Source organism: Suillus fuscotomentosus (assembly GCF_016647785.1).
Source record: "Suillus fuscotomentosus strain FC203 chromosome Unknown F5891scaffold_47, whole genome shotgun sequence".
Lineage (NCBI taxonomy): Eukaryota > Fungi > Basidiomycota > Agaricomycetes > Boletales > Suillaceae > Suillus > Suillus fuscotomentosus.
Window position 1 is genome coordinate 57272 of NW_024539559.1, and position 17712 is coordinate 74983.

The 17712-nt window shown below is 48.1% G+C and overlaps 4 protein-coding genes across 4 annotated transcripts; 1 reads left to right on the forward strand and 3 right to left on the reverse strand.

The window, feature by feature from the left end:
* Positions 1-6465: 6465 nt before the first annotated feature.
* F5891DRAFT_1280097 (kinase-like domain-containing protein) lies at positions 6466-7856 on the reverse strand. Its single transcript, XM_041370392.1, has 8 exons — positions 7816-7856; positions 7618-7758; positions 7506-7571; positions 7261-7452; positions 7180-7210; positions 7082-7119; positions 6804-7031; positions 6466-6753 (listed from the first exon to the last, which is right to left on the reverse strand). Exons 1-8 carry the CDS (start codon positions 7831-7833, stop codon positions 6559-6561), a joined length of 909 nt encoding a protein of 302 aa, XP_041222883.1. The 5' UTR covers positions 7834-7856; the 3' UTR covers positions 6466-6558.
* Positions 7857-9605: 1749 nt separating this feature from the next.
* F5891DRAFT_1048880 (kinase-like domain-containing protein) lies at positions 9606-11309 on the forward strand. The gene is made up of 8 exons (XM_041362400.1): positions 9606-9878; positions 9941-10108; positions 10156-10221; positions 10275-10457; positions 10505-10535; positions 10589-10626; positions 10681-10896; positions 10950-11309. Exons 1-8 carry the CDS (start codon positions 9849-9851, stop codon positions 11148-11150), a joined length of 933 nt encoding a protein of 310 aa, XP_041222884.1. The 5' UTR covers positions 9606-9848; the 3' UTR covers positions 11151-11309.
* On the reverse strand, positions 10946-12318 carry F5891DRAFT_1242698 (kinase-like domain-containing protein; the record flags this gene model as incomplete). The annotated part of the gene is made up of 5 exons (XM_041369747.1): positions 10946-11645; positions 11698-11907; positions 11957-11994; positions 12047-12077; positions 12130-12318. Coding segments are annotated over 5 exons (693 nt in total), but the record flags the coding sequence as incomplete, so codon positions are not given.
* Positions 12319-14707: 2389 nt separating this feature from the next.
* Positions 14708-15611, reverse strand: F5891DRAFT_957352 (kinase-like domain-containing protein; the record flags this gene model as incomplete). The annotated part of the gene is made up of 4 exons (XM_041375476.1): positions 14708-14941; positions 14994-15200; positions 15253-15290; positions 15392-15611. Coding segments are annotated over 4 exons (699 nt in total), but the record flags the coding sequence as incomplete, so codon positions are not given.
* Positions 15612-17712: the final 2101 nt, after the last annotated feature.

The following is a 17712-nucleotide window of genomic DNA, read 5'->3' on the forward strand; positions in this document are numbered from 1 at the left end:
GTCTCCAAACGGAGAACGTCGACGACGTGTCAACGTCGGCAATCTTTTCGTTCTTTAAGTATATATTTTTCATCAAAGCTATTGCTGGCAGACTCACCGTATAAGAGGACGCTGTTTTCGTCGAAACGTCTCAGATTCGAAACGAATACTGAGACGTAAGTACAAGTCCCACTGTAACGTTCGAGCGCAAGCGCTGACGTACATCTAGTCGTACCTTTGTTCTAGGTACAAACAATTGTTAATAGAGATTCGAAACGAATACTGAGACTCGTACCTTTGTTCTAGCGTGTCGTAAAACCTCCCGCGTGTATCGTTCCTCCACAGGTTATGAGCCCTGTCTCCTCCATGGACTTGTCGACTCCCAGCACCAATTCAAACCTTTTTAACATCCCGAAGCTCGCCGAAGATGGCTCGAACTGGATAACCTACAAGGAAAGGACGTTAACGGCTATAGGTGCACGAGGACTTACGAGATATACCGATGGACGAGCTAAAGAGCCTACGCCTTTCGTAAAGAGCTCTACGGGGGCCGTTACGAAGCCGGATGGTACAACACCTACGCAGAAAGAAATCGATGAGCTCGACGCAAAGACCGATGAGTATCAACAAAAGAACTCACTCGTAAAACAGCAAATATTTTGCACGATCACAGATCGGCTGCTGTTACGTGTCCAAAAGTTAGCATCCGCGTCCGAAATCTGGAAGGAAATATGCCACATACATGAAGGCAAAACCGAACTCGTCCAGATAGATCTGAGACGGAGGCTCCAGGAGACGAGGTGCGAAGAAGGTGGTGACGTCAAGGCTCATTTTTCAGAGCTTTTGCGCCTGAGGGAGTCGTTAGCTGGAATGGGGGTAGCCGTCATTGATACGGACTTTCATGCCATCATCCTAGGGTCCTTACCTGAATCCTACCGGCCGCTACTGTCGTCGATGAACGCAGCGGCCAAGATAACGAAAACTCCCCTCTCGCCCTACGAACTCATCACCATCATCACAGAGGAATACGAGCACCGGTTACTCACCGAACGACGTCCCAACAAACGCGGGACCAACAGTGCGCTCTCCGCGAGAACAAATGCAGGGAGGAGCACAAGCTCGCAGAGCTCGGCTCCAAAATCCAACCCCGACGCAGTCTGTACGAACTGCGATCGTAAGGGCCACTGGAAGAGTGACTGTTGGCGAAAAGGTGGAGGAAAAGAAGGTCAGGGGCCGAATCAACGGCAGAGACAAGGAGGACGCACCCAAAAACAAAGTGCCAATGTAGCCAAAGAGCCGGAGCCAAAGGACAACTACGCTTTCGCTACGTCAGACCTCGCAGTCATAGCAAAATCGATGGACGTACCTCCAGAGCGCCGAGGAGCAATAGTAGACTCCGGCGCGACCTCTCATTTCTGCCCGGATAGGGCAAAATTTGTATCCTTCGTTGAGATCGCCCCGCAGAAGATATACACTGCGAATGGAGCTACTGTCAATGCGACAGGACGAGGAGACGTGAGGATGGACTTACCGTTGGGCTCGAAACGAACGACCGTGACGCTAAAAGACGTCCTATATGCCCCCTCCATGGCATTTACCCTTATCTCCACCAATAAGATCGCCTCCGCCGGTTTGGCCGTGCTGTTCGAAGGAGGAATGTGCAGGATACTGTCTGCTCCCCCCGAACGAAGGACGATCGCAGAAATACCCCAAGTCCAGGGACTTTACGCTGTAACGTCCGACCGTAAGCATCGTGCCAACGTCGCCAGGACAAAGCTTACCATCAATGATGTCCATCGTGCCCTAGGGCACGTATCACATGCGGCCCTTCTTGACGCAGTCAAGAAGGGCCTAATCCTGGGCATAGACATAGATCCGGCGCCCGCCATCCAGTTCTGTGAAGTCTGCGTGAAAGCTAAGTCAGCTCAGCAGTCCTTCCCAAGAGAAACGAAGATGCGCGCACTTACATACGGAGAACTAGTCCATACGGACCTCTGGGGACCGGCGCAGACGACGAGTTTGGGAGGCTGTAAATATTATGTCAGTTTCACGGACGACTTTAGCCGGCAGACGCGACTCGAGTTCCTCAAACAAAAGAGTGACGCACTTACCGCGTTCAAGTCCTATGAGGCATGGGTGGCCCGTCAATCACCAGGTGTGCGCGTGCGCAAAATCCGTTCGGACAGAGGAGGAGAGTATCTGAGCGCCGAGTTCGATCAATACTTGCGTCAGCAAGGTATAGAGCGGCAGCTAACAGTGCACGACTCACCCCAACAGAATGGTGTCGCCGAACGACTCAACCGGACACTCGTCGAGCATGCGAGAGCAATGCTCCTAGGCAGAGATATGCCAAAGTACCTGTGGGCCGAGGCCGTTAGTTACGCCACTTGGCTCAAGAATCGCCTACCTTCAAGGGCGATCCCAGGTAGCACGCCCTACGAGTTGGTGCGCAAGTCCAAGCCGGACTTGTCGCAGGCCCATGAATTTGGGGCCAGGGTCTTCGTCCATATGCTGGAGGCTGGTAAGCTGGAGGCGAGGGCGGAGGAGGCAGTTTTTGTGGGGGTAGACGCTGAAAGTAAAGGATACCGGGTGTATTGGCCCGGCAGACGGCGTGTCTCGGTGGAGAGGAATGTGACCTTCACGCCGATCCTGGCAGCCGATGGTATGCCGGACGAGGGGGAGTCTGCTGTAGTCAACGAACATAACAGCGGCAAGGGTAATAATAACTCACCTAGTAGCGTCCAGCCCATCACCATGCCACAGCAACCTCAACCATCTACTCCTCAGCAACCTCAACCGTCTACTGCCCAGCAACCTCAACCATCTACTCCTGAAGCGAGGTCGACGAGGGTAAGACCACCCCCAGGGTACTATGCGGCGCTGAATGAGGGCCAAACGGCAGCCCTAACCATGGAAAGCCTGTTGGAAGCGTCAGAACTCGACCTCTTGGATGAAGAGGCGCATATTCACCTAGCATTGGCCGCCGTCCAACCAGAACCGACCCTCCAACAAGCCTTGAAGGGCCCAGACGCTGCAGAGTGGCAAGAAGCCATCAATTACGAAGTCAGTCAACTCGAGAAGCTAGGTACGTGGGAAATCGTAGACGCACCTCGAGGCGTAAACCTTATCCCATGCCATTACGTCCTGGCCACAAAGCGCGGGCCGGACGGCGAGAAGCTGAAGCTTCGCGCGCGCCTAGTTGCAAATGGGCAGCGCCAGAAGTACGGGGTCGATTTCTTCGAAACCTTCGCCCCCACGGCCAATATGAGCACAATACGTGCAGTCCTAACGATGGCTGCTCAGCACGACTGGGAAATACACCAAGTCGATATTAAAAGTGCGTACCTATATGCGAGTCTGCAGGAGGACATATATATGCGAGCGCCCCCTGGATACTTGAAGGATGGTCAGGAAGGGAAGGTACTGAAGCTGAAAAGAAGCTTACCTGGACTCAAACAAGCAGGATATGAGTGGGCGCAGGAGCTAGCTGGAGCCTTCAATGAAATGGGCTTCAGCAGGTCAAAAGTAGATCAAGCCGTTTTCTACAAACGCACCTCGCGCGAACACGTCGTCATCACCGTCTCTGTCGACGACATGGCCGTCACCGCCAACCATATATCCCATATCCATCGGTTTAAGTCCGAGCTGCGCGCGCACTTCGAGATTAGCGACCTAGGGGAGTTGAGCTGGTTATTGGGGCTGAAGGTGACGAGGGACCGCGTAGCACGCACCTTGACACTTTCACAGAAGGCATACGTCGAGACGATCCTCGAAAGGTTCCACCTGGAGGACGCGAAGGTCCTGCACACGCCCATGGAACCAGGTACTGTCCTTTCCATAGATCAGTCCCCTGCAACACACGCCGAACTCCAAGCTATGCGAGACATACCATATCAACGCGCGATCGGTTCGTTAATGTACGCAGCTACGAGTACCCGGCCAGATATCGCTTTTGCGGTGGCAACACTGTCGCAATTTATGAGGAATCCGGGGAGACCCCATTGGGAGGCCACCAAACGCGCCCTGCGGTACCTGAAAGGCACCGCAGACTATGAGCTGACGTTGGGATCCAGCGAGGGAGGAATTGAGGCGTTTGTCGATGCCGATTGGGCATCGCAGCCACATAGGCACTCCATGAGCGGGTACATCGTACTGCTCCATGGAGGCCCCGTTTCGTGGAGCGCGCGCAAACAGCCTATCATAGCCCTGTCAACAGCTGAAGCTGAGTACATAGCGTTGACCAGCGTGGCAAGGGAAGTACTTTACCTGCAACTCCTCATCCGCGAGCTCTACGACGTCCAAGACCTCCCCACACCCATCTTCTGCGACAACCAAGCTGCTATAGCGTTAGTCTCGACGGGAAAATTCCAATCGCGCACCAAGCACATAGACCTGCGATACCACTTCGTACGCGGCCACGTGAAGGACGGTACCTTCAAGATAATCTACTGCCCCAGTGACGACAATGTCGCGGACGCGTTCACGAAGCCATTGGCACGTCCCCGACTCCAGAGGTTGAGGACATTGATGTGTTTGGATAACGCTCGAGGGGGAGTGTTGAGAGCCGATGTGTCCGAGGGAAGTAAGGCCGAGAGAGAGAGAGCTGAGAAAGGAAAGGACGATACGGCCGAAGAATAGAGCACATCGAGTGCGAGCGTCTCCAAACGGAGAACGTCGACGACGTGTCAACGTCGGCAATCTTTTCGTTCTTTAAGTATATATTTTTCATCAAAGCTATTGCTGGCAGACTCACCGTATAAGAGGACGCTGTTTTCGTCGAAACGTCTCAGATTCGAAACGAATACTGAGACGTAAGTACAAGTCCCACTGTAACGTTCGAGCGCAAGCGCTGACGTACATCTAGTCGTACCTTTGTTCTAGGTACAAACAATTGTTAATAGAGATTCGAAACGAATACTGAGACTCGTACCTTTGTTCTAGCGTGTCGTAAAACCTCCCGCGTGTATCGTTCCTCCACACCTCACTGGCATAGTGCAGTGTTCAAGTATAATATAGGATCGCATATCCGCTGGCTCGGTACCTCATGGCAATGTTATTGTCCATAGAATCGTACGACTCATGCATACTAGTCTATCGTAGAATCAGAATCTATAACTATGGCTATAGTACAATGATATGAAAGACCTGAGTCCGGGAGTTCACATTCATTTTTTCGAAAACGAAAACAGCTTTAGGACGGTCAAGCGGCAGCATTCGGCAGGATGAGTCGGACTCTGAAACATGCGCAACGTGAAAATTGAGTAATACGGTACTATCCCACAGAAGTCGGCAGTCACGCAAATGTCACTGTGAGTCATGATATGTCACGTAGGCCAATTTTAAAGTCAGTTCGGCAGTCAAGCAAGTGGGCAAGGTCAATTAGTATTCGTTCGAATGAGCAAGTATAGTATTGAATAGTAGATATACCTAAGTACGAGGGCGACTGTTATTAGTGCCGTAGTTGTAAAATCGAGGTGGATATATAGGGAGACCATGTGCATTGTGACATGACGAAACACGACTCACATTCTGTTCTTTTGCTGCAGTATAACCCATTTGCAATTCTCTGAATTGAAACCTGAATGCGTGGCTCATATGTCGGGTCTGACGAAGCTCGCAGCTTTCCTCGTCTACCGCTGCTAACTTAAACTTGTGAATGCGGACGCGCAGCGCTGCACCAGTCGGCACTTCCAAAGTGGGGGTGCAATTTGAAACTCCGTCATGGCATGTATCGGCAGGTGACATTTCTGCGTGACTTCGGCACTTTCGACTATCTCACTCAATTCTGCTTTAATCGTGGTCGTTCAACCTCGTAATGAGTTGTATTAGAGAGAGAATGATACAGATGTTAAGAATTTTGTGTTTAAGTAGCTAGAAATACGAGTTTTGTGAAAGTGCCGACTTCTGTGGGGTGCCGATTGCAGTGGAAGGGATAGTACTAGTACGACGCACTTGGTGGTTTACTGCCTATAGATCGCTTGCCCAAACCATGATAAAACATAAGCGGCCAACATCGCATGCAGCTGCAAAATATGTTCCTCCCAGGGCCTGCAAGAAGATGGCCCCTCTTGTGCTAGCTCAGTTGACTTGGATTTCAACAGAGAAAATGTTACTGACACAGACGAGACGGGTGACACGAAAAAGCCGCCGCAGCGCGTCATTATTCAGTATGTGTATTGTCAGTATATCTTGAGAACTGAATATTGATTCAGCAGCTTGCTGGTGTTCAGTTTGAAAGGGCGTGGTATTTTGAGAATAGTCCCGGGTCTACGCTAATCTAGGTTGCAAAACTGTTGTATGATAATAATTTATCTTTCGATGTGGCAAGCACTTGGGTGAGCAACAATGGTGGTGTCTTTGGTCAGATCTTGTTGAGTTGACTTCTGCTCTGCGCAGTGCGCAATCTACAGGTAAAAAAGGAACAGACATAACATCGTCTTCATTGTGCAGCATCTTACGGGACTACAGAACCCTATCCCATAAAAGCGGGTTTTGAGTACTAAATCGTGTGGCAATATCCTCCAACCTTGTCACTATAATTGGTATACACTATCGTGATATTTCATTACACGACGACACTTACCGTGGCCCCAGAAATCTCATGATATCGTCTATCGTCGGACGATGGGCTGATATCTCATTCAAGCATGGTGAGAATTGTTGATACACCCCATGACTCTCTATGCCCCTGAAAGGTGCACGTCCCTTCTGCATAGCGCCCATAACTTGTAGAACACTTGTTATCCACGCGTAGGGTTGCTTTCCCACAAAGATCTTGGATTATTGTAAGAAGACTGTTTTCGTGTATTGACAATCCGACAGACCTGAAACACTATGCAGCCATACGAATAGACATCCCAAGCTTTAGTTGGCTTCTCGTCTTTAGCTTCATCATCATCTTCATCTCCGTCTCGGAGAGCCTCTGGGGGCATCCAACGTACGTTTCCTGCGTGACAGGAGTTGAATGTAGCGTTCCCTGCCTCGGCAAGAACCATCGATAGACCAAAGTCTGCGAGACGGAGTCGACCGGTGCTGTCAACCAAAACGTTGGTCTGTCATTGAATTCAGCTACACACTACATGTGGATTGGGATAAGACCTACCGCTGTCAAGTCGCCGTGCACGATACCCTTGCCGTGCACTAAGTGGATAGTCTTTAGTAAACAGCGCGATCGCTACATCTGTTAACAACGAAACTCACGGTAACTAATACCAGCAGTTACCTGCCATACCTGAAATCATGGCTAAGTATAAGCTAGTGCAGTAGTCATTTGACACTTACAAGCTCTCGTTTTCCAGGTTCGGACAGTCTGGGGAACTTGCGCTTCAAGTAATCGTCCAGCGATCCTTCTTCCATCCATGGCGACACTAATGCTGGAAGTAGCCCGAATTCTTCAGCGAAAGTCACGCCCTCGAGAGGGAGAATGTGATCGTGTTCCAACTGTATCCAAACATAGGCCTCACGACGAACTTTCTGGGGAGTAGATGTATCAGCGAGTGGAACTGCGTATCAATATCCGCCCTAACCTTGCCTATCGCTTTCAATATTTTCGCATCTGTTACTGAAAGGACCCTGATAGATTTGACGGCGACCTTGATTATAATGAATGATGAGTCTTCTACCCATGTCTAAACTCACAGGGCGTTGAGTTCCAGATCGTGTAGTCATTAAACATTTCCAGATGTCACCAAGCCCTCCTGTACAGGTAGGAAAGTTGCCATCTCTTACGATGTTTGTCGCAGGAATAAGGTCTGGTTCAATTTTGAATTGAACTGACTCCTGCCAATGATATTAGTATATCGTCAACGTGAAAACATGGAAGCCATATTGACTTACGGGTGGGAGATCGCCCATTGCGAAGTAAAGCTAGATATCAGAGTTCAAAATGAGACAACTGGGATGTAGGAGACGAAACGGGCATCTCTATATACCACTACTGAAGAGATAAATCAACCATGCCGTCAACCCAAAAATACCACGGCCATGAGGCCATGCGACCTGGTTGAGCCCGAAACCTAGCGCCTTGATAGCGAATGTAATGAAAAACCCTGAGAGGCTGTATTATTCAATGGTCGTATACATCGGTGATTGGTATACTCCACATTTTCCATCAGACTCGGCGGAAGATAGTTTGCGATGCACATGTTTGATTATATGAATCCCTACCATGCATTCACACACATACAAGATTAACGCTCACCTATTCAAATCAAACCTTCGATCGAAATGTTATGCTTCAAAATTCATTATGCAAGTACATGCGTGGCGCTTGACAATTTTTTCCCAGTTATCGATCGGAGGCAGACTCGAACCGGGCCAAGGACTGTATCACCCTGTGCGATGATTGAAGAGTAATGGCATTTCGCGATATCGAAGATCAGAACACTTCGAGCCGGAAACGATTTTGGGTAAGGCCGAGGGAATGTGTAGTAAAGCTGCACGGGATCAAGCTTCCTGTGTGTGAAGCAAGTTATATGGCTTTATGTGGCCTAGATCATGACGCTTGTCTTGTTATTAAAGGGTTGCGCCAGCCAGTTATTGTGTAGCGCCAGATCATAAAGCTTTCACCTGTCATTGGCAGATACGATCAATATCAGAACACTAGTAGTAATAACGCCATGAATGATTATTTGAGTGCTGCGTGACCTGGAGAGAAATTAGCTAAGGGAGATGGTAAGATTTTTTTTCCCCCCAATGAGCGAGCTCGTCCCACTGGCCGACTGTCGAACACCTAGAGTGTCAGGACCGAGGCGTCAAACATCACTTTTCAGACACTAAGCACGTACCTTGAATGAGGGATCACATAGTCTAACCATGATAAGTGTGCGGTTAACTCGGGAAACTACCCAGTCCCGACATCAAACGTTCTATGTAGAAATGCGAACCCCCGATAAAGCTGGACAAGTGAATGAAACGAACACTTGGGGTGGATTTTCCTCAGCATGTCTCATCTGAGGCCATAGTGCGACAAAGAGATGTGACTGAGCATAACCATGAGGCTCCTTGGACTGCGTTCACGCGTGAGCCTTTTCTGAATCCCCAGTTGAAGAGCGAGCCATCTCAAATCTGGTGGAAAGCAATAAGAGAAACGGTATGTTCCTGGCGGGTCATCCCGCGGCAATTCTCCACGCTCAAAATTGGTCAGGGAGCGGTCAAGTGTGTAGATGAGTCTACAGGATCACTGTTTTTACTGCCGTTTACGGACATCCCTTACATACCTTTAAGAACTTCCAGAGCGCTGAAGATTTCGGTTTGACTGTAGGCACTGCCAACCAGTGCGTTAGTGGAGTCCTTCGTGATGGTCTGATAGAAGACCTATATGTTTCTAAGAAGATTTCATCCATCGCGTGACAGAATATCTGGACTGCTGCTATATGTATCATGAAAGCATTCACGATTGGATGAGGCGACTACTCCCTGAGTCCCAACAGAATTGTGTACCCGCGCCCAGATCTGGTGTCTTCTAATAACAATGTGGGCGTAATAATCACGAAATAAAGGCGTGTGCTGCAGTGGTGACCGGTGACGACGAGCGCTTTTAAAGTCGTGGACACATTGAAGGTGGAAGGAACTTGATGACGTCATTTACATAACGAAAGAACTTTTTGTTAGTGAACACTGCCACAGTGCGGCCTCGTGTTGGTACATCAAGCTTACATCTTGCAGTTTGTAGTATCAAAGTTCTACACAGACCGGCATTAGTGATGGTGTGACAATTCACTGCCCCACCACGCGGTGTCTGTTGAGCGTCTGTAGTATTCTCAATTATATACCTGCAGACCAACCGCTTCAAGTTAACAACGATATCGTCTCTACGGCTGCCTTTCGCCACCTCGAACGCTGTGGCCTAGCATTGCTGTTATCCTGTAATGGGTAATTGCTGCTCTCAAAAATCTGTGGTAAGTTCATGCCCTTGTATTCAATGTGAATAACAATCACAGATTACCTCGGGCCTCGATAGAAGGGAAATGGCAGTCCCCAGCCCCTTCACCGAGTTGATTTCAAAATTAAGCCAGATAACATTCCTACGACAGAAGTCACAAAACTTGAGTCGTTTCCCAGTGGTACAGGAGGGCTCGGTGATGTCTGGAAGTGTTCTTGGTCTCGACCTCAGGTTGGAACATTCAAGGTAATTCTGCACTCGATCGAAAATTCACAATATCAGCTACCTTTTAGGTTGCAGTCAAATCAGTCAGGGTTCCTCAAGCAGATGATACAGAACTGGTGAATAGGACAAGCAAGGTAGGAGCAAGAACCAACTGAAAGTCGTCGTGTTCACCCATTTTAACTCACAGAGAATTCGTCGCGAGGCTTATGTTTGGATCACCCTAGAGCATGAAAATATTCTTACTTTCAATGGTGTTATTGATGGCTTCGGGCCACTCCCTGCCCTAGTTTCTCCGTGGATGGAAAATGGATCGCTTGATAGTTATTTGAAAAAGGGATGTGTTCCTTCCAAGACCGACAAACTGAGAATGGTATGCACCGTATCACAACATTCGGACGAGCTCTAACATGTCTTTAGTTAAAACAGATGGCGGCTGGCCTCAAGTATTGTGCATCTATATTTTTTCTGTATCTGGATCAGACATGCTCACCGACTTGTCAGTACACGACAACGAAGTGGTTCATGGCGATTTAACATGTGTACGTGTTAAAAGTCGTATCTCTGATGTCTTAGTATGACAACTCGATCTACAGACCAATGTTCTACTCAGCGCCGATGGGAAGCTCCATCTTGCGGACTTCGGTCTCTCAGTAATCCTTTCAGAATCACAAAACTCTACCTTCAATTCGTGCCACCAAGGAAATGTGCGGTGGATGGCACCTGAGATGCTTGCTTTACCTGAGCAAGGGGGAGTGGTCGTACCAACCAAAGCTGCCGATATATATTCATATGGTTGCATCATGCTTCAGGTGTGTTCCCCACCATTCGATTGCATGTCAGTTACTGTGCTGATCATGTGCAGCTGTTTTGTGGACGTGCACCTTACCTCTGGCTAACGCAAGCATATCACATCATTACTGCAAGAGTCTCAGGAACAGAACCCTTCCGTCAATTCACTGACATTGAAGACGTACACAAGGAGTATTCGTTGAAATGCATATCTGTCAGATCCGGAGATCGACCAGTGGCTTCCGCGATTGCGAAGTTCTTAGGAGCAGAGTAACAACAATACGATGAACTAGCTTAGGATGCTGTGTACTCGGAACAACATTCATGTGTTTCCTAATTTATCCTTGTTTACATACACTATGAAGATTGGTAATTGCATGTAGTCTGCTAGCGCATTAGTATTGCTCCTACATAAATACAAATACAGCTAGTGAATCATACGACACTGAGAAGTGAGAGCGGACACGGAGCAATCTGATATATGGTAGGACACGCCCGGAGTTAACATAACAACAAGAAAGAGGATCACTTCAAAACCAAGACTTTATACAAACGAAGCCTCATTCAACAGTGCTTCTTGAAGATGATTTATTACCTCTTCTACTGACGGCCGAAGCTCACTCTCCGTTGACCAGCACCGCCGCATGAATTTCAGGTGATTACGCTGGATTTCGATGGAGGAGTCAACGGGCTCTGTGCGTTTGAGCTTAGCAGAAGTAACGTGCATGGCAGACTTCAGCCACCAGTAAGGCTTTTTCCCATATAGGACCTGCACGCAGGCGAAGTTAGTATCACCAGTCAGCCAACGCGAGACCACGAACCTGAAGCATGATACCGCCGAGAGCGTATATGTCAGTGGATATCGTTGCGCATTGTATGGGTTGCTCTTCTGGGGGGTCAAGAAGCTCTGGAGCGACCCAACGTACTGCACCGGTGTGGTAGGAAAAGGCAGGGTTGGATTGCACCATGATATTGGAGATACCAAAATCTGCAAGACGAGGGGACCCGTCGGCAGCAACCAGAACATTACTCTACGATTATCATAAGATGATTCCGGTTGCATGGCATCTGTGAACTTACGTTGGTGAGGTCGCCGTGTATGACGTTGTGGTCGTGGACTGCAGAAAACAAAGTTATATTTGTGACATCCAAAGTTGATCCATCACTCACGATACCGGAGCCCCTCAGTAATTTGTTCAAGCTGTTTGAAAACGTAATAAGTTCCCGTACTCGTCGTCGTGGATATGACTCACCAGCCGAAGCCTATTTATCATCGAGAGGGTCTCATGTACATGCTTAAGGTAAGAGTCCAAAGTCCCGTTGGGCATCCAGGGGGAAACCAATGCGCGAAATGGGCCGAACTGCTCTACAGTGCCATGTAAGGGCAATACATATTGATGCTTTAACGCGGCCCATATACGGATCTCGCGGTCAAGGTTCTGCGTCTCACAAGTTCATATGTGCCGCCATCAGACCGGCACCCAACATACCTTGTTGATTTTGACAATTTCAAGATCACTTAGACTTGGGAATCGTGGGGATTTGACCGCCACCTGAAGTCATAATCAGGATATGCAGAAAAAGCAAGTTCATGAAATACCTCATCAGAGCTTGCGCCACGGTTCCATTTACACTTGTAAACATCTCCCAAACCACTCGAGGCGGTTGGGTAGCTGGTTTCCCGGTGGATATCACTTGGATTGATACAGGGGACACTATTACTGTTCCATGTTTATAAAGTCCTGCTGAGGCAAAGAAATGACATACAAGTCCTCTGTATCGTCGGAAGGCTGAACAGGAGATGTTTGGCCACCTGGTGCATGGCCAACCTGTTAAAGTGAGATGAATGGATGGCTCCATGGACAATGTCAACAAACGTACAAGACCATGCAGGAATTGTTGAACGCGATCGAGCATGTCGACGAGAAATCACAGTGGAAGATGGTCCTGTTCCCTAGCATCGATGAACTACAGTCTTATATGCAAAAAACACTAGTGCGACGATATCGCAAAGTTATCCTACCGATAATTACGGTGGAAAGAGGCTGCGTAGGGTTCAACCGAGGACACCACGACTAGTATTGGTCGAAGCAGCGCTGTAGATGAATTAGATCGATGATGAACGCTGGCCTTCCACTACAGACGCTCACGTTATTAGGCGTCGAGGGGAAATTCCACTTCCGATCTATGGCGGACAATGAGACATCTTGAAACGTGTTGTCAGGGATGTGAACAGCAAGTGAACAGCACTGGCAATACTGAAAAGAGCAGTCGCAAAGCCATATTCACTCTCGGCGGCTAAGATAATCCTCATGGAAAAGAGATAAGAGGTTCGAAAAATATGTCATGTTAGTTCTAACATCGCCTGCTACAAAACGATGTTAAAGCAAGTCAGTCGTTCTGCGAGGGTCAATGTTTGTTATTGAAGGCTTGAGCCAAATCGAAGCAATTAATGGCTTGTGCGTTGGCCTTGTCTGAGTCAGTCTTGACTGAGAAAAGCAACTGATGACTGAATGCACTGAATTGGCCCGTCCCATTCTACCTGCACCAATGATTTTCGAACCACTCGTTCATATAGTAATAAGGCATGCAAGGCGTCTTTAACGCTCGCACTGCATAGGACCTCAAAGAAACATTCCCACGTATGACAAGTTCTATTGGCAACTGGGCCATATTGAAACCGCACCTTGATCGTGAGGTTTTCATGCAATATGACTCATGCTCCAAGATATGGAACAGATCGGTGATGTAAGGTGACATGTCGTGACAGGCGAGGGTAAGGTTCCGTAGTTCTGATTCTTGTTTAATTCGATCATCCAGCGTTGATTCGCGGGTTTCTGCCACCGAACCCTTGAACAGGTCAGTCCTCTGCCTTGATCAATCATGAATAATTTCCTTCGTTTCAAATCACCAATATCTGCACCTAGAGGTTTGGGGCTTGCATAACAAGACTCGCATCCCCTGACTATCATGTAGACACTGGCTTTTAGCTCATGTATGGTATGAGTCACCTGCACAGGGAAAAACCTTGAAGGTTTTGCACGCAGACCTAAAATGAACGTTTGCAGCATGTAAACCAATACTAATTTGTACATACCTTCATGATCATCGCTCCAAGGGAAGTTTCAGGACATTGCCGGACACTAGTTGCTAATAGTACCATGTTGAATAAAGTGGTAGTGATCGGCTGGCGCACAAGATCCACTGTGGTGGCAAGAAGTTAGTCAGGGTTAGTTAGTCCCGTGGTACAGAGAGGCACCTATTGATCTCTCGGGCAACCAGCCAAACAAAATAAGTATTGGAAAATAAACTTACCAATGCGCATCAACGCTCATGCATACAGACTCCGAAGTTGGAACCTAGCGACATAACGCAACACTGGCAAGAAGCGCGACTCCCAAATATTCAACTCTATCTCTCCGAGAACATCGTACCATAGATCTCCTCCCGTACGGAATCAGTGTCGGCCTTTCCCCGACATCGTGCTGATGGGGGGTCCACGGAGTGCACGTTTACCGTATATTCAACACGTCATACTACATACACACTTACGATAGATAAGCGGCCCCCGTGAATATATCATAGGCTACATCCGGCATGGGTCTTCAACTCGAAAGGACAACAAATTTTTTCTTTAAAAGAAAAATGCCCACTGAATCATGCGTTGGAATGCTGAGTGGACACAACTGCAGTGACTAATCTATACAAGTCCAACATGAGATAAGTAGAGGCGACTTGCTGAAAAATTCGAGCTTACATAATAGTAGGAATGCACCTCACCACCGTGAAACCTCAACGTAAAAATGATATCATAAATCGATTGGCGATCGATCAGCTCTGTGTTTGTTTAACTAGCGCAGTAATATGATCTGATCCTAAGAAGTTCAGAACATCAACGGCAGAGGGGCGACGTCCTATATCACCCCAGCATTTTTCGATGAAATCCCAGAAAGAATCTGCGTCGTGCGGACTCGATGGCCTTGTAGGCTTCTTACCCTTCAGTATCAGGACAATGACTTGGTGATCGCTTCGCACATCTGCGTAAGGTGGTCTGCCTGTCATAACCTATGGAATCTTTAGTCGCAAACTAACGCAACCACTAGGGAACGCCTCGAACCTGAAGCATGATGCATCCGAAGGAATAGATATCGCTGGCTGGTTGTGGAGTCAATGATTCTTCGCTCTCGGGGACCTCGAAGAGTTCTGGTCCAGCCCACCGCACGTTGCTCCTGATGTATGAAGTCCCTGAGAGCTCAGAACACATGGTAAGAATTCCATGGTCTGCTACGTGGACATTGCGGTCTGAGTCTATCAGAATGTTGTTCTGGCGTTTCAGATCAGAACTAGAAGGCATGTATCAGACAACAAGTACATACGGCGGTAAGGTCACCGTGGACAACGCCCTTCGAGTGGACTGTAATGCTGTTACTTATTGTTTTCACAAACTATTGAAGATTCCACACACGGTAGCTGATGGCTGCAGCGACTTGCCGTAACTAAGGTTCCAATGAATACCATGATGTAACAGCACTTCTGAGAAGCAACTCACGATCAGGAGCTTTTGTTTGATGGTCATTTCTGTGAAATGATGTTCAAGATATGTAGTGAGCGAGCCGTTGTGTATCCAGGGAGAAACCATCGCTGGAAGTAGCCCGAACTCATGACTGAAACCGAGCAGAGGCAAAAGATTTTCATGATGCAGTTGCTTGCGTGCACGAAAATCGCCCAAGAGTCTCTATGAAGACATGAGGTTTGAACAAGCGCATCACATACAAAGGGGAAACCGATAACGTACTTGAGTAACTCGGGCCCTGAATTCGTCACCTGCGACATCGATCCTTATAGATTTGACTGCCACCTGTCATGGATTCAGATTGCAGGACAGTCATACGTGTAGCATGCTTGCCTCCAGGCCTGGACGGTTGGATGCGATATAGGTGCATTTCCACACATCCCCGAAACTACCGTGCGCTATTGGGTGAGGCGAGTCCTTGGATACAAATCCCGTAAGGTCGAGCAAGCTGCATGAAAAGTCGCATGAAGAAGTGCATGGCCACAAGGTATTATGGACTTACTGGTTGTCGGGGTCTATCCCACTATCACTGGTGACAGACGGGCTGCTTCTCCACCACAACAGCTTCCTCCTGACATTCTCTAACCAAGACCTGCAGTGGGACAAGAAAGGTAGAATCATTTAGTTTAGTAGACTCATAGGTGTGCTCTTTTAACGAGGCAGGTTGAGCGCAGAAACAATAAGACAATAGTATATTAGTACCTTCTTTTACAATATGAATAGTTGGAGATTATTTGGCCAACAGTCTAGTGAATCAAAAGTCGCGCTAGACGTCCTCCGTTTCTTCCATTGGATCAACCAATAACCGGCTGACTTTCCCCAATGGGCTCCCTTATAGCAGCACTACCCGCGACAATAGTCACTTCCTTGCCTTCCGCCTCGTCGTGCAGAGTGAATGAATCGACTTCAAGTAGACGGAACTTCCCGTTTGAATGGGCGTTAATAATCGTAAATTTTCGTTCTCCGCCAGGGTGACTACAACATGGACATATTGATATGAACCAGTCGAGTCCTGCGGTGTTTTGCCTTGAGACATACACATTGCTAGAACAGAACAGCCTGCATGATACTATATCATTTCATTCATTCGCAGGAGACAGATAGAACGGCCGTACTGCCACAGTTTAGGCGCATGATTCCAACACAACCAGGTAGGGGTTGGCAATATAGCAAGCCTTGGAGTGTGCGGATCGAATCGTGGATCTCCCAAGCTGGCTCTCCTAAAATCGATGAACCCCCATATGTTTAATGTGCACGGAATCGATTACCAAACTTGTCTGATACAAAAACATGAGTTAACACATAGCATCTCTATAGCGATACATTAAATCTCGGACATCAACAATAGGAGGTCGTTGTGATGACTCAACCCAACATTGCTCGATAAAGTTCCAGTGACAATCTTCGATGGCAGGGATGTCTGGACGCTTAGGCTTCACACCTTTGAGGATGGCCACAACCACCTGGTGATCACTGCGAATGTTACAGTATGGCTGCTTGCCCGATAAAACCTGACATAAATGAGGACAAGAGCGCTGCAAATACACGTTGTCGACAGACCTGGTATGCGATGCATCCAAATGAATAAATGTCACTTTCTAGTCTTGGTGAGCTAGATGCATCCTCGGTGTCCGGAACTTCGAAGAGCTCAGGCGCAGACCATCGTACATTACTCCTGATGTAAGAGGTCCCGTTCAGGTCGGAACATGTAGTCAAGAGCCCATAGTCTGCTACAATAGCTCTTCCGTCTTTATTGATGAGCACATTGTGGAGGAACGATACACGCGGGAGGTTTTACGACACGCTAGAACAAAGGTACGAGTCTCAGTATTCGTTTCGAATCTCTATTAACAATTGTTTGTACCTAGAACAAAGGTACGACTAGATGTACGTCAGCGCTTGCGCTCGAACGTTACAGTGGGACTTGTACTTACGTCTCAGTATTCGTTTCGAATCTGAGACGTTTCGACGAAAACAGCGTCCTCTTATACGGTGAGTCTGCCAGCAATAGCTTTGATGAAAAATATATACTTAAAGAACGAAAAGATTGCCGACGTTGACACGTCGTCGACGTTCTCCGTTTGGAGACGCTCGCACTCGATGTGCTCTATTCTTCGGCCGTATCGTCCTTTCCTTTCTCAGCTCTCTCTCTCTCGGCCTTACTTCCCTCGGACACATCGGCTCTCAACACTCCCCCTCGAGCGTTATCCAAACACATCAATGTCCTCAACCTCTGGAGTCGGGGACGTGCCAATGGCTTCGT

Bases quoted from the DNA above. Each gene is read 5' to 3' on its own strand.
- F5891DRAFT_1048880 (XM_041362400.1), top strand. From the start codon at position 9,849: ATGGGTAATTGCTGCTCTCAAAAATCTGTG. The intron at 10,109-10,155 runs GTAATTCTGCAC...GCTACCTTTTAG, and splicing joins CTCAGGTTGGAACATTCAAG to GTTGCAGTCAAATCAGTCAG. The intron at 10,627-10,680 runs GTACGTGTTAAA...CTCGATCTACAG, and splicing joins TTCATGGCGATTTAACATGT to ACCAATGTTCTACTCAGCGC.
- F5891DRAFT_1280097 (XM_041370392.1), bottom strand. The intron at 7,572-7,617 runs GTGAGTTTAGAC...ATTATAATCAAG, and splicing joins GATCTGGAACTCAACGCCCT to GTCGCCGTCAAATCTATCAG. The intron at 7,032-7,081 runs GTAGGTCTTATC...ATTCAATGACAG, and splicing joins TGCACGGCGACTTGACAGCG to ACCAACGTTTTGGTTGACAG.